Source organism: Manis javanica, chromosome 14 (assembly GCF_040802235.1).
Source record: "Manis javanica isolate MJ-LG chromosome 14, MJ_LKY, whole genome shotgun sequence".
Classification (NCBI taxonomy): domain Eukaryota; kingdom Metazoa; phylum Chordata; class Mammalia; order Pholidota; family Manidae; genus Manis; species Manis javanica.
Genome location: NC_133169.1, coordinates 13,971,278 through 13,987,712, shown reverse-complemented (window position 1 = coordinate 13,987,712; position 16,435 = coordinate 13,971,278). Strand labels below are relative to the sequence as shown.

General features: G+C 36.3%; 1 protein-coding gene across 6 annotated transcripts in view; it reads left to right on the top strand.

The window, feature by feature from the left end:
• Window positions 1–16,435, top strand: part of MARK1 (microtubule affinity regulating kinase 1) — a 120,718-nt gene that overhangs the window by 27,648 nt on the left and 76,635 nt on the right. Inside the window, exons 2-3 of one of the 6 annotated variants that reach the window (XM_073221919.1) lie at window positions 2,531–2,633; window positions 2,906–2,995. The exons of 1 other annotated variant lie outside the window; for it this stretch is intronic. In XM_073221919.1, coding sequence (XP_073078020.1) covers window positions 2,631–2,633; window positions 2,906–2,995 — 93 coding nt within the window. In that variant the 5' untranslated portion in view covers window positions 2,531–2,630. Of the gene's footprint in view, window positions 1–2,527; window positions 2,634–2,905; window positions 2,996–5,288; window positions 5,377–16,435 lie in introns of those variants that run through there. 4 more of the 6 variants (XM_073221918.1, XM_073221921.1, XM_073221922.1 and 1 more) reach the window with 4 other exon arrangements.

Sequence of the window (16,435 nt, the reverse complement as noted above, 5' to 3'; positions counted from 1 at the left end):
TAAGGAGGTAAGTGAGGACATGACAGGGATGAATGAGAATGGGGTAGGGTCAGTGGATTACTGGTTTTGAGGTTGGAGGAAGCTTTGGATATTCCAGTGTGAGATATTGGGGACAAGAGTTAAGGGCATTAAGTAGGTATTCTAAGTGCTCTCAGCTTCTATGACAAGACTTAGAGAGGAGGATACATGAGGAGTAAAAAAGTCGCAAAGAACGTCAAAAGCACAGTTGCATTATAGTGTTTATATCAGTACATGACAAAAAGCATTTTCTGGAAAGGTCCATACCACTCTCAAACACATGGTCAGAAAATTTTTCTTACTGTTGTCTGAGTTACAATTGAGGTCTGCTGGAATAGAAGAGATAATGGTTATAGACAATGGTTGATGAAAATTGGGCTTGGGTGAATGAAGAGAGTGTGTGTTAATAAATGAAAGACCAAATCTGTATTATTTGGCAGCTGTTAATCATGTTCTGTTTGCTTCTGGGTGTTCTAGGTTTCAGAATTTCACTGATAAAACTTGATTTTGGTGACTAGTAAATAAAATCTAGAAAGACAATGAAGAAAATTATTTAAAGAGATAACATAAAAGTCTGAATTATTTATCTGAATTAATTACCTGGATAATAATGCTAACATTTATTGAATGATTGCAAAGTACCTCTCACTATGTTGTGTATTATCCATCCACTTACTCAACAAATGTTTACTGAGTTCCTACTTGTGTATATCAGTCACTGCATCCAGGCACCAGGGATATTGAGGTAAATGAGACAGACAAGATTTTTACTCTTAGGAGGGAATGTCATAAAAACATTATTTTTTAAAACAATAATTTTAGGTAGTAGTAAACAATATAAAAAAAATAAAGGAGGGAGAGTTAAAGAATGGAGAGAAACTGGTGGGAGGTTCTTTCAAAAATGGTGGTCAGAGAATATCCCTCTGTGCAGTTGTGTGACAGTTGAACAGAGAGCTCTTTGAAGAAGGTAGTTATCACACCATTTTTTCACTTGTGGTACCTAGGAATTCCCAGGTTCAATACCTTGCCCAAGGTTGCACAGCTAATAAGACGCAGTGCTATGATTAAAGCCAAGTAGCCTGACTCCAGACCCATTTCTCTTAATCACTATGCTAAGTCTGTAGAAATGAATAATCAAATTATAGTTTCAATGGAAATGCTTTATTTGAATCCAGCAATTTTTGCCTTGAAAAACTGATACTTCTATTGATACAAATGAATGCTCATCTTCTTCATTGTGCTGTCTTCCTTTCGACCCTTTCGTTGCACATCAGCACTTCTACTAGAGGACAGCAGTCGAAAAGACAAGTGTTGCCCAGTTAAAATGGGTTACATGCTTGTCTATTAAAAACATTCATTTGGCGAGGAACAACGAAGAAACCGGTCCACTAAGTGGCTTTTAAATAGCTGTGAATTTAATTTCTCTCTGTTCTCTATGATTTTCATTTAATATGAATACTTCAGAGTTTTTTGTTTTATGATTTTTTGTAACTTCTTTTTGTGGCTTAGAGTGAAACTATATTTTACTAAAGGCTGTGTGTAGTCTAACTGAGTATTAGAAGCTGCATCGAGAAAGGCTGGTCATGTATTTTTGGATGTTCATTCATTCCACACATGAGAGCCTGTTGTAGGCCAGGTAACTTGTATAAGGTGTTTTTCTTGGTGTGAGACAAATCAGTACTTTTTCTGCCCTCTGAAATATGTACAATTAACTAATTAATTAATTACAGTGATAATTACGAGGAAGGTGAAAGACCGGATGTATATGCAAATTGTTCCTATGTATATTATCCAGATAGGTCCCATATGGTAGAAGGTAGAAAAAAAGTAGATTTGCTAAATTATACTCAGCTGGCCTGAGAATAACTAAGATTGGGAAACTAGTCTAGCTGATAGAAAAACAGCACTCTGTATATGCCTATCTTATTAATTACCATATCATATCAAAACTTTTAAGGGTTGTTTCCCACTTTTAGGGTTGTTTCTTATAATCATGTTTATTGCTTAAACAGTTATAGGTTCTCAATATTTGTTGAGTAAGACTAGCCAATATGATATTGAAGTATACTGGTTTAATCTTACTCCTGAAGTAATATTATTTTTTTTTCATCTTCAAGACATATTCAAATACCAAAGGGGAATTTCCAAAATACTTTCCTCTCTATTCTCTTTATTTTTATTCCCTTCTTTATAAGATTATTTTTCTTTTTTTCTCATTTTGCTGTTTTGAGGGAGGAAACTTCTACTTATATTATAATTTATGTCAGTACAAAGCTACCTATTCTATGCAAAAGAATATAAAAATCCCCAAGTGTTTATCATTCTGCCTTTGTATTTTAGGAAGGCATTGCCTGCAGCACCTCCTGTATTAAGAATGAAATAGTAGATGTGAAAAATGACTAGAATTTAAGTGGCAAATTACTATATTTTAATCACCTCCGTCAGATATTTTTCTGTTCCTTTCTCAACTGGGCATTTAAGCTGTTGCATGGCTAATCTGTTTTCTTAGCAGTGACCATCACTTGGATCCTGTGAATGTCTTTGATCAGCTAACAACCGATTTCCGATGATGCTGCAATAGTGAGGTCATTCTGGGAGCCACCAGCATCCCGATGGTAATAACCGGAGAATACTACTTTCATACTTGTTTTGGTAAATTGGTTGGTGATCTCTTTCAACTTGTTGACATTGTCCTCAGTGTTTTGAAGGAATAAAAGGAAATGCTGAAAGGTGAACGAGTGCTTGTGTTTGCACTACTCTGTGAGGGTCGGCTGCTTGGTGCGCTCCTGGTCTTTGGGGCCTGTTATGAACTGGGATTTCTCCTCATCTATGTCTTAAGAACTCTCATCAGATCTTTGATTTCTTCCCCTTTCCACCCTGTTCTTAGCTGTTGGCAAGACTGGACAACCGCAGGCCTCTGGCAGTGGCACAGTCTGCCCTGGAGATGAATGAGAGCTGGCCAGGACACGTGTTCCCTGTGAGCACTCAGCCTGGGATGGGTCCTGAAGGACTGCTTTTAACTGTTTTCAGATATAGTTAGTGTTGGGATAGGAAGAGGGTTTAGGGAGGTAACTTAGTTTTCTAGTAGAGACTATAGGCTTTAGAGTAAGACATAATGGCTTTGACTCCTGGAACTGCCATTTACTAACTATGTGGCCACTGGCAAATTGTTTTACTTATCAAGCTTCTGGTTTCTCATCTATAATTTGGATAGTTATCAGCTTCTCAAACTTACAGTATGGGTTAAATAAAATCATGTCTGAAAAACTACTCATCACAGAGGACATTGTCAGTGTTGAGTAAATGATGGTTGCCATTATGATTATTGGGCTGATTGTAATGTTTTTCCTGTTCTCAGGGATTCTAAGTAGTTGCCCATGTGTTCTGCCATAGTGAGAATCAGGACAGAATGAGGGAGGAGCAGCCAGATGAGAGAATCAACGTTTTCAACATAAATATATGCTATTTAATCTTGATATATCTATTCATGATAATATTGAGTAATACCATTTCACCATAGCTCTAACCACTAGAATTTTCTATTTTGGATCTCCATCTGTAGACCAAAAGATAAACTATGGCCCAATAGTCCCTGAAACTATTACTGGTCAAGCAGTTCACTGAGAGCAAACCATTACTAGGGATTCTTTATTTTATAGGAGATATTGTGAATGTATGTCAGTAAAACTGTTCTTGCCATACTCAGTAAATATGATTTGAGTGGGCATGGAGTTGCCTAAGAATAACAGCATGCACCAACTAAATACATTGTAAAATTAAAAAAAAAATAACTCTTTTTATTAAGGTATAGTTGACTTTTGTATTATTTCAGGTATACAAGATAATGATTTGATATTTTCATATGTTGTAAAATAATTACCACAGTAAGTCTAGTTAACACCTGTCATACAATTAAAAATTTTTCTCACTTTCAAATATGTAGTGCAGTTACTATTATTTTTATTTATATATTTTTATTAAGTATTATTAATATACAATTTTATGTTGCTTTCAAATGTACATCACAGAGGTTTAACAGCCCTCATGATCAACTTATATTATGATTGTGAATTTTGTGCCCTTTTATTTCCCTCCCTCTTCCCTCTACAGCACCTGCCCCAACCCCTCCCCCTTGGTAACCACTAGTCACTTCTCAGTGTCTAAGAGTCTACTGCTGTTTTGTTCCTTCTGTTTTGCTTTGTTTTTATATTCCACAAATAAGTGAATTTATATGGTATTTGTCTTTCTCTTACTGGCTTATTTCATTGAGCAAAATAGCTGCTAGATCCATCCGTGTGTTGTCAATGGTAGGATTTCTTTTCTTTTTATGGCTGAATAATGGTCCATTATGTATATGGTAGTACCGTTATTATTAATCACAGTCACCATACTGTACAGTGTCCCCGTGACATACTTATTTTATAACTGGAGGTTTATTTTGTACCTTTTGACTCTCTTTACCTGTTTTGCCTGTCCCTCAGCTTCCTCCTATGGTAACTACCAGTCTGTTCTCTGTATTTATGAGCTTGCTTCTTTGTTTTTTTTATTAAGATTCCACATATAAGTGAGATCATAGGGCTTTTGTCTTTCTTTGTCTATTTCACTTAGCATGATGCTCTCAAAGTCCATGTATGTTGTTGCAAATGGCAAGATTTCACTCTTTTTTATGGCTTAATAATATTCTATTGTACATCTAATGCTATATTTTCTTCATTCATCCATCAGTGGACACTTAGGTTGTTTCCATATCTTGGCTATTTTTAATAATGCTGCAGTAAACATGGGGTTGCATGTGTCTTTTCAAGTTAGTGTTTTCATTTTCTTCTGATAAGTACCGAGAATAGGAATCCTGGATCTTAAGGTGGTTCTATTTTTAATTTTTTGAGGAACCTCCATACTGTTTTCCATAGAGGCTACACCAATTTACATTCCCACCATCAGGGCATAAGGGTTCCCTTTCTCCACATCCTCGCCAACACTTGTTTCTTGTCTTTTGGATAGTGGCCATTCTTGACGAGTGTGAGGTGATACCTCATTGTGGTTTTGATATGTATTACCCGGATGATTAATGATATTGAGCTCCTTTCCATATACCTGTTGGCCATCTTTGGGAAAATGTTTATTCAGAGTCTTTGCCTATATTTTAATACAATTTTTTTTCCCTATTGAGTTGTGTGAGTTCTTTAAATATTTTGGATATTAACCCCTTACCAAATATATGATTTACAAATGTTTTCTCCCCTTCCATAGGCTGCCTTTTCATTTTGTTGATGGTGTTCTTTGCTGTGCAGATGCTTTTTAGTATGATGTTATTCCTCTTGTTTATTTTGCTTTTGGTGTCAAATCATGAAATTGAAGGTAAGATGTCATCACATATGAGGTATTCATCTATCACTTGGTGAATAAATTCAGGCATTATCTAATTTGCCTATCCCTGATAGGAACTACTCAATAGTCTTTTCACTTTGGTTAAATATTTTTGATGATGGGTAATACATTCAAATAGGTGAACGTTTGAAAAATTCAAAAGGGTATACTTTTTCCTAATCTAGTCCCAAGTTTTTGAAGTTTGTTTCCAGAGATATTTTATTTATATACAAGCAAATACGGATCTCCCCCCCACCTTACACAAATGGCAACATCATAATACTTTTTTCCCTTGATTTTTTTCTTTACAGAGTATATCTGGAGATTATTCCATATCATTACATACAGATCTTCTTTTAAAAAAACTGCTTAGTACTCTACTATAAGGATATATTTAATCAAGTTTCCTTCTGACAGTTAAGTTGCTTCTGACTTTTTGTTATTACCAACATTTTTGTTGGAGTGTGTCTTATCCATGTCACTTTGCATATCTTACATATGGGAGTTATTTGTAGGCTGAACTCAGAGGTAGAGTTTCTGGCTTATAAAATGAGTACTTAAGAGAAGCCTCTGTAGGGCACAGTAAGTATGTTTTTTTATCCTAGAGGGAAGGAAAAACATAGTTAAGATAGACTCCATTTGTATGGTAAGCCTTTTAACATTAAATGCTTTTCCAGGACTTTTGTATACATGAACATATATCAAAAGCTAGACTTGCTACTCTGGTGTTTCCTCTTATTTTAAAACAACTCTTATTAGAACTGTATTTCTGATATCAGCAATACTGAAAACATTAATCCATTTTGGCATATGACAGGAAGAGTAATTATAATAGGTTCCAGTATTGGTCATATTCCAGACACTGTGCAAAATGATTTGTTTTATGTATTTCTCATTAAAAACTTTTAGTTATAGGTTATATTGCTATTTTGTAGATAAGTAAACTGAAGCTTGGAGAGGTAACTTCTCAAAGGTCACAAAGCTAATAAGTGGCATAGGCACTATTTGATCCTAGGTCTAACTTCAAACCTTATTTTAATTACCACATGACTCCTGTTTTGTATCTGTCTGTGTTTGCCAGGTGCATTTTGATACATTATATTACTTTTAACCCTTTTTATTCCATTTGTTTTAGATGTGTCTCTTACAGGCAGCACGTAGATGACTTTAGGTATACCGCTCTCCGCATAAAAATCTTTTTTTGAATAGGTTATTTTAAATAATGCACTTATGTTTCAAAATATAATAGCTATATTCAGTCTTGTTAAATTATTGTATTTGAACCTTTTTAGTGTTTCTTGATGTCTGCACGTTTTTAGGTATTCAGGATATGGCATGAAATGAAATAGACAAATCTATCTCTGTTCTTTTTTTAAACCCAGATCAATGTAACAAATTTTCTCACTAATATTTCCTCCCACCACCTATCTGTATTCTTATTAGGGTCAGGGAGAGAGAGAAAGCTAATATATAATCAATATGTACCCCAAGGGGAGATGTGGTATCAAATAGGTCAGAATAAGTCTCACTTAGAGGATGAGATTTGGGGAAAGACTTGAGATGCTGAGGGGGTCAGCAAAACAGGTATCTGAGAGAAGACTATTTCAAGCAGATTAGCTAGACCAAAGGTCCTCTTGTACGGGTATGCCAGACATGTTTGAAGAACAGCTAGGAGACCACACTGGCTGAAACAAGCTGAGTGAAAAGGGGAGTGGAAGCAAGTGAGGTCAGAGAGGTAAAAGGGGGCCAGATTTTTTTGGACCTAGCTACAGGCCATTATAAGGACTCTGATTTTCACTCTGAGTAAATGCGGTAAGGGTGAAAACAGGGCGACATGTAATGAGGCTATTAGGAGGCTAATATAGTAATCCAGGTAGCTCAGACTTGGGTGCTAGAAATAGGGATGGTGAGAGTAGCTGCAAGTCTGGATATATGTAAATTTTTAATTGAAGTATCGCTGATATACAATCTTATATTGGTTTCAAGTACACAACACAGAAGTTTAACAGTTGCCCATATTATTAAATCCTCACCTCCTCTAGTGCAGTTACTATCTGTCAACATAGGAAGATGTTACAGAATCACTAGCTATATTCTCCATGCTGTACTACTATCCCAATGACCTCCTAATACTATGTTTGAGAATTCTTGTGCCCTTTTATCCCCCTTACCCTTTCCACCCCAACCCTTCCCAGTCACTTCTCAGTGTTGATGAGTCTACTAATTATTTCTTTTTTTTTTATTCCACAAATGAGTGAAATCCTGTGGTATTTGTCTTTCTCTGCCTGGCTTCTTTCACTAAGCATAATACCCTTTAGGTCCATCCACGTTGTTGCAAATGGCAGGATTTCTGAAACAATATTACATTGTATATATGTACCACATCTTTATCTATTCATCTGTTAACGGACACTTAGGTTGCTTCCACATCTTGGCTATTGTAAATAATTCAGCAATAAACATAGGGGTACATATGTCTTTGCAAATCAGGGATTTTGTTTTCTTCAAGTAATTCCTAGAAGTAGAATTACTGGGTCATATGGTATTTTTATTTTTAGTTTTTTGAGGAACCTCCATACTGCTTTCTACAGTCACTGCATCAATTTACATTCCCACCATCTGTGTAGGGCAGCTCCCTTCTCTCCACATCCTCGCCAACACTTGTTATTTCTTGTCTTTTGGATAGTGGGCATTCTAACTGGTGTGAGGTGATAACCTCATGTGGTTTTGATTTGCATTTCCCTAATGATTAGTGATTTGGAGCATCTTTTCATGTGCCTGTTGGCCATCTGTATGTCTTCTTTGGGAAGGTGTCTGTTCAGGTCCTCTGCTCATTGTTTAATTGGGATATTTGCTTGGTGTTAAGGCATATGAGTTCTTTATATATTCTGGATATATTTTTAAGGTAGGACCAATAGGATTTTCTGACAGGTTGAATGTGGGATGAGAGAAAAAGGGGAGGGAGCATTGGAAGCACGTGAGTGAAGGATGACCCCAGAGTTTCTGGTGTGAGCACCTGAAAGGATGGATTTATCATCAGCTAAGATGGAGAAGACTTGTGGTGAAGCAGACTTTGCAGGATTTGTGTTTGGAGATCAAGTGAGAATGTGTTGAGGGTAAGATATCAACAGACATCTAAGTGGACACGTCAGTATTTGGAACAATCTGGAGTTTGGGAGAGATAACTGGAGATAGAAATTTTGGAATTGTCCGCCAATATGTGTTATTTAAAGCTATGAATCTGGGTGGTGTCTTGCCAATGGGTTTCAGCCCCGGGCAAGTTCACTGTGAATTCAGTGTGACCAAGAAAATGATAGCAAAATGTTCTTGGGGTGAAAGGGTTATACCGAACTTTATTCCCAGGTGGCAGGTCAGTCACTAAAATCCAGTTCACTCAGAGCGAGTCTGCATGCAGCAAGCCAGTCTCTGCCTCTGGACCCCTCTGTCTGCACAGCTGTCCTCTGGGCCCCTCTGTCCTCACAGCCGTCCTGCGCAGCTGTCCTCCGGGCCTCTCTCCACAGTCATCCTGCACAGCCGTCCTCTGGGCCTCTGTCCTCAGTGCTGCCACCACTCCAGCCTCTGTTCTGTTCTCCTGCAGCCTTGCAGCCCTGCCACCGTGTAGTGCCCAGAGCACTGGGCGGAGTTCTTTTTATAGAGTCAACAGCCATGTATCGCCCACAGGTGTGCAGTGAGCTAGTCAACCAGGACGAGGTGAGAATCCTGGCCACAGGAACTCTCATTTTATCCACAGTGGCATCACCAAGGAAGTTAGTATAGTGTGGACAGAAAAGAGAGGAATACCTGGGGTCCTTCAGTATTAGGACCTGGGAAGAAGAGAAGTAAACACGGTCTGAGAAGGTGCAACCAGGCAAGAGTAAAATGTGAAACAGTGCTTATAGGAGGAAGGAGGGGTTAACAATTTCAACAGATGTTCAAAAGTCAAGTAAAATATTTTCCTCTATTCTGGTTTCTGGTTTTCATCTTTTTTCCCCAACCCCCCAATTTACTTTCTCTTGTTTGAGAGGTAGTCTAAAATTGTGGTTCAGAACGTGACTCCTGGAGCTGTACTTCTTGGGTTTTAATCCAGGAAGCCAATCAGTAGCTGAGTAACATGGCAGGGACACTCTCAGACTGGCTCCTGTGTCCTTCTGACACAACGTGGTTAGTAATGGCCAGCTTCTTGCCTCTGGCACAAGATGTCCCAGGTTTATCTTGTATCTCCTGACTCCCAGCCTTGGAATCAGCCATTTTTCTAAAAAGGTTGCCATTGCAACTGTGTTTCTAGGCTGTTTTCATGGGCAGAGACAGGAAATAGGCATTTTATTAAAGTAAAAAAACATGAGCTCATACTGATATTTTTCATTCAAATTTAATATTACACAATTTTTACTCTGCCTTTATCCTGAAATTTTTCATAGCATTAATATATAATTACTTTATTTGCTGTCTTATATAAATGTATATACATATATAAAGTATAGTCTCTAAATAATATCACTAATAATCAGACTTCTGAATGACATTTAATCATTCTTTGTCTAAAGTTATATTCCACTAAGGATATACAGTCAAAATATATTTCTAAAGTCATTTAAAATTTTTTTTGTTTATAGTCCCAATTTGAAATATAGTTGAATTTATTTCATTTTAAATATTTCAAGATTACTCTTTTAGTTTTGTTTTTGTTTTCTGAACGTTTAAAATATTTGAATGATTTCCAAATTGAAGGTATATGACAGGGTTTTTTCAGAGAAGTCTTCCCTCCCTATCATTCCTATTCCTTTCTTCCCCCACATCTAACCATTTTCACTGGTTTTTGGTTTACCCTAGAGTTCTTTTGTAAATATAAGCATGTAAATGTGTACATATGTTATAGAGATTTAAATAATAGATCAGAGTAAAAACTAATAGATTCCACATAAAGGAGTTTGGCAATAGCTACCAGAGAAACTCTTGCAATCACTGGACTAGAAATTTTACTCCTAGTAATTTATTCTACAGATATAGTCACAAATGAGCTAAAAAGATTAATGCCTACAAAGATATTTCTTGGAGCACTTTCTGGTGCTTTTTCTCAAGAATAGAAGTATTAGGTATTTTCTCAAGAATAATGTAGATGGAATCTACTTGATTTACCTACCCACTTAGTGGAAATAGAACTTGAGCTGATAGCCAAGTATAAGAGTTCATGAGTTCATGGTCTTTTTTCAGTTCTACAACAACTTGAGGGAAGTGGGAAGTGGCGAGTGATGAGGGGGATGGAGTTTTGATGGAGTTTGGGGCAGAAGAAATCAAGTAACCTAAGGTGTAAGGTGTATTTTCTTAGAACAGTGTCACTGAATATTAAGGGGTTCAGAAGTCATATCTGGTCTGTGCTCTGTGGATTGTGGCCTTGCTTTCCAGACTAAGCAGTTTACAATCCTTTTTACTGTTAGTATGTTGAGTTGGAGAAAGTTAAAATGATCCTACCATGTAGGTTCTTTTTCAGGTACCAAGTAGCCTGCTTGCCATTTTTCCTGTGGTCTGCTTATGCATCTGTCATTATCCCCCTACTTAGGGATTATTACTAAGGTCCCTCTGAAACCATTCACTTAACCATTTTTTTTTTTAGTTTGAAGCTTGAGGAATGGGATTGTGGCTGTTATTATTATACCATATCTTGTTTCTTTCCAACTTTATTATGGTGTATTCTGTAGAAGGAGTTATGCAAATGTACTCTGATTCTACCATTTAAATACTTCAAATTTTAATTTTTAAAAGCCTCTCACCAACTATGTTTATAGGAATAAACGTCTGAGTTTAAATCCCAATATTGCAACTATTTTTGGATTGAATTTCAGTAAGTTATTCAACTATTCTAACAGTGTATATCACATAGTGGGCATTCACTATATGTTAATTCTTTCTTTGCCCTTAGCTCATTCTCTTAAATTTTCAAAAATCATCTGCTTCAAATTGTACCAAATATTACTATATGTACATATGGAACAACATTCTAAAAAGATAACATTAGAAAAAAGTGCTATACTCCTGTTTCCTTGTTTCCAAATCCCTTAGTTCCCCTGCCTAGAGAGAACTACTTACACTTATGTGTCTGTCGTGCAGTCTTTTGGACATGTTCTCTGCATATTGAGGCATATGGATACATGTTTGCGTGAACACATACAGACACATTCACAAAAAGTACAATACTTAACCAGTTCCTTATGGATGGACGCTGATGCTGGTTTCATCTGTTGCTGTTTCAGAAAGTGCCCCAAGAAATCTTTGTATGCATTAATCTTTTTAGCTCATTTGTGACTTTATCTGTAGAATAAATTACTAGTAAAATTTCTAGTCCAGTGATTGCAGAATTTTCATTGGTAACTATTACCAAACTCCTTTATGTGGAATCTGTATTAGTTTTTACTCTGATCTATGATTTATGAGTGTGCCTATTTCTATCACAGCTTTACCAAGTAAGGCTGTCAAACTCTAATCTTTGCTCGTCTGAAAAATGAAAAACAGTATTTCATTGTAGGTTTAATTTGTATTTAACTTATTATGATTGGCTATGTTTTCATATGTTTTAAAGTTATATAGTGTATATGTCCTTTTCTGTGAACTCTCTGTACCTATTTGCTTATTCTCATTTTCTCATTCAGTATTTTTTTATTGCTTTGTCAAAGGTTTTAATTTAAAAAAATTAATGATTTGCCTGGTACAAATGTTACAAATACTTTTTCTCAGTTTATTTTTTATCTTTTTACTTGAAGAAGAGTTTTTAAAAACCATCCAGTGTTTTTTACATTAAATTTAATGAAAATCTTTTTTTCTTTATGGTTTCCTTTGTGTGTCATACTTAGGAAGCATTTTCCATGCTGAGACTATAAAAACAATTACTAACCTGTCATTTATTTTTTCTAGTACTTACTTCTATGGCTTCTTTGTTTTTTGTTTTTTCTTTTACATTTATGTCCTTAATCCATTGGGAGTTTATTTTAATCTGAATAATGACATATTAGTCCTAGAGATCCAACTTAATTTTTTTCTAGTTACAATACCATTTGTTGAATAATCTATAATATCCCCCTTCATATGAAATACTAACATTGACTTTGAGATATCACTATTTCTCCTTTGTATTTGGGTCTGTTTCTTAGACAAACTTTTGTAAAAATTTTGTCACCTGGAAATTCTGTAGAGTTTCCTATTTTATTTTGTCATTCATGGGTCATAATTTAATTGTAATGGTTTTCTGTTATTAGTAAGTCATGATTTTAAAAAATTCAACCTTTGAAACAAATCCAAAAATAAGTAGGAAAATGTTCTCTTTGTACCTATTCTATATCCAGCTGAGTTATTGTTTATAGGTGGAGTTAAAACAAAGAGAAATTAGCTACAACAACAGAGATATGTCACCTACACACCTATTTGAAAACATTTCATGAACTAAAAAAAGTGAATCTAAGAAAGGGAAATGCAGGGATATAAGAAACTACTGTGAATGATATAACCAGAGAAAATTATGAATAATTAAAAATAATTTTTAATGCAGCTATAAGGTTTGATACATAGCCATCTTTAAGACATTTTAGAAATAGAACAGGCACTTGTTTTAAAAATCTGAAAAAAAAATGCAGAACAATTCTTGGTGATTTTTAACAAAGCATTCTGTAGGCTGTCCTTCTGGTATCACTAATCCAGTCACCCATATCTGACTATAAGTACAAACACATTGCATGTCTTTCTTAGCTAGTCTGCTATAGTTATTTTCTGATCTTATTGGGCCCTGCAGTTTATTGGCCTCTCCTCCCTATCCATCAACTCATTTTGTCTTCAATTTCTTCACTATCCATCTTAGATTTTATGATCCTCATTTCAGTTACTCGCCAATAACCTAACTCCTCTTGCTGCCTTCTCTTTGTTGGTACTTGTTTGGCAAACTCCAGTCCAGGAAGAACTCATGCTTTCTCTGTAACCTGTGTTTGGACATTTGAATACTGCTAAAGAAAATAACGTGACTGGACAGATTAGAGCCACAATAAATTCTGGTCATCTCTCTCAACTAGGCTGTCAGCATCACCAAGCAGCCCTACAAGGCTTCTTTAGTTAACTCTTTTTTCCTCTGTCTACATAGAATATTTCAAATCTTTTCTACTTTCTGCAAACCGCTGTGGCCTGTATTCACTTTTAGCAAATAACCTTACCTCCAACCACACAGAGAAAGTAAGAGCCATCAGATGAATTGGAACTCCCCCACTTCCTGCTGTCAAATGCATGCATCTTTCCACACCTAGACCAGATTTCTCGTGCTTTCTAATTGTGGTAGAAGAGGTATCTTCCTTCCTGCTTGAGGGCAGTCTCTCCATCTGTGCTCTCAATGTTCTCACTTTGCACCTTCCCAGGGACATTATCTTTTCCCTCGCATGTTTACAGCTTCTTTCTCCATTGGATCCTTCTGCTGGGATTTAAACATGCTTGAGTCTTTCCCATCTTAAAACCAGGAAAATAAACAATAATGCCCCTCAGCTACTCACCATTATCCTCCCCAGCTGTCACACTGTTGCCTCTTCTTCAAAGTCAGACTTCTCAGGGGCATTATCGACCCTAGCTGCCTGCATTTCTTTATTGTCCACTTTTTCCCAGCCCACTACACCTTGACTTTCACCCTCAGAATTTTTTGAAATAACCACCCAGGAGAATAGTTACAGGAGGTAGAGCTTTCAAACCATTTGAAAAAAAAAAAGGAACAAAGAAAATCCAGTAGATATAGGAAACATAAAGAAAAAAGAAAACACTTAAAACACAAAACAGAATGCAGAATGTAGAAATAAGTACAAATATGTCAGTAATTACAATGAACATAACTGTTTAAACTCTATATGGTGTGATCTATTTAACATTCTAGAAAAGGCAAAAATGTTTAGTGTCAAAGCTGATCAGTGAGAGAGGGCATTGACAGAAAAGGGGCACAGGGAAGTTTTGGGCATGGTGAGATGTTTTATGGATTGATTGTTGTAGTGTTTCATGGCTTTATATGTTTTTCACAACTCACATTGTGTACTTAAATTTGGTGAATTTCTTTGCATTTTTTTTTTGCTTTTTTTTTTTAAGAGAAAGGAATATTATCAGAAAAATGTACTTCCATAGCTGATCATCTGACGCCCTGTTAGTCCATTCGTGGGTTCTGTGATTCTGCTGCTGTTTTGTTCCTTTAGTTTTTCCTTTGTTCTTGTACTCCACAGATCAGTGAAATCATTTGGTATTTCTCTTTCTCCGCTTGGCTTATTTCACTGAGCATAATACCCTCTAGCTCCATCCATGCATGTTGTTGCAAATGGTAGGATTTGTTTTCTTCTTATGGCTGAGTAATATTCCATTGTGTATATGTATCACATCTTCTTGATCCGATCATCTACTGATGGACACTTAGGTTGCTTCCAATTCTTGGCTATTGTAAATAGTGCTGCAATAAACATAGGGGTGCATCTGTCTTTTTCAAACTTGAGTGCTGCGTTTTTAGGGTAAATTCCTAGGAGTGGAATTCCTGGATCAAATGGTAAGTTTATTTTGAGCATTTTGAGGAACCTCCATACTGCTTTCCACAATGGTTGAACTAATTTACATTCCCACCAGCAGTGTAGGAGGGTCCCCCTTTCTCCACAGCCTCACCAACATTTGTTGTTGTTTGTCTTTTGGATGGTAGCCATCCTTACTGGTGTGAGGTGATACCTCATTGTAGTTTTAATTTGCATTTCTCTGATAATTAGCGATGTGGAGCATCTTTTCATGTGTCTGTTGGCCATCTGTATTTCTTTTTTGGAGAACTGTCTGTTCAGTTCCTCTGCCCATTTTTTAAGTGGATTGTTTGTTTTTTGTTTGTTTAGGTGGGTGAGCTCTTTATATATTTTAGACTTCAAGCCTTTATCGGATCTGTCATTTTCAAATATATTCTCCCATACTGTAGGGTTCCTTTTTGTTCTATTGATGGTGTCTTTTGCTGTACAGAAGCTTTTCAGCTTAATATAGTCCCACTTGTTCATTTTTGCTGTTGTTTTCCTTGCCCGGGGAGATACGTTCAAGAAGAGGTCACTCATGTTTATGTCTAAAAGGTTTTTGCCTATGTTTTTTTCTAAGAGTTTTATGGTTTCATGACTTACATTCAGGTCTTTGATCCATTTTGAATTTACTTTTGTGTATGGGGTTAGACAATGGTCCAGTTTCATTCTCCTACATGTAGCTGTCCCGTTTTGCCAGCACCATCTGTTGAAGAGACTGTCATTTTGCCATTGTATGTTCATGGCTCCTTTATCAAATATTAATTGACCATATATGTTTGGGTTAATGTCTGGAGTCTCTAATCTGTTCCACTGGTCTGTGGCTCTGTTCTTGTGCCAGTACCAAATTGTCTTGATTACTATGGCTTTGTAGTAGAGCTTGATGTTGGGGAGTGAGATCTCCCCCCTACTTTATTTTTCTTTCTCAGGATTGCTTTGGCTGTTCGGGGTCTTTGGTGTTTCCATAAGAATTTTTGAATTATTTGTTCCAGTTCATTGACGAATGTTGCTGGTAATTTGATAGGGATTGCATCAAATCTGTGTATTGCTTTGGGCAGGATGGCCATTTTGACGATATTAATTCTTCCTAGCCATGAGCATGGGATGAGTTTCCATTTGTTAGTGTCCCCTTTAATTTCTCTTAAGAGTGACTTGTAGTTTTCAGGGTATAGGTCTTTCACTTCTTTGGTTAGGTTTATTCCTAGGTATTTTATTCTTTTTGATGCAATTGTGAATGGAATTGTTTTCCTGATTTCTCTTTCTGTTGGTTCATTGTTAGTGTATAGGAAAGCTACAGATTTCTGTGTGTTAATTTTGTATCCTGCAACTTTGCTGTATTCCGATATCAGTTCTAGTAGTTTTGGAGTCGAGCCTTTAGGGTTTTTTATGTACAATATCATGTCATCTGCAAATAGTGACAATTTAACTTCTTCTTTACCAATCTGTATTCCTTGTATTTCTTTGTTTTGTCTGATTGCCATGGCTAGGACCTCCAGTACTATGTTAAATAA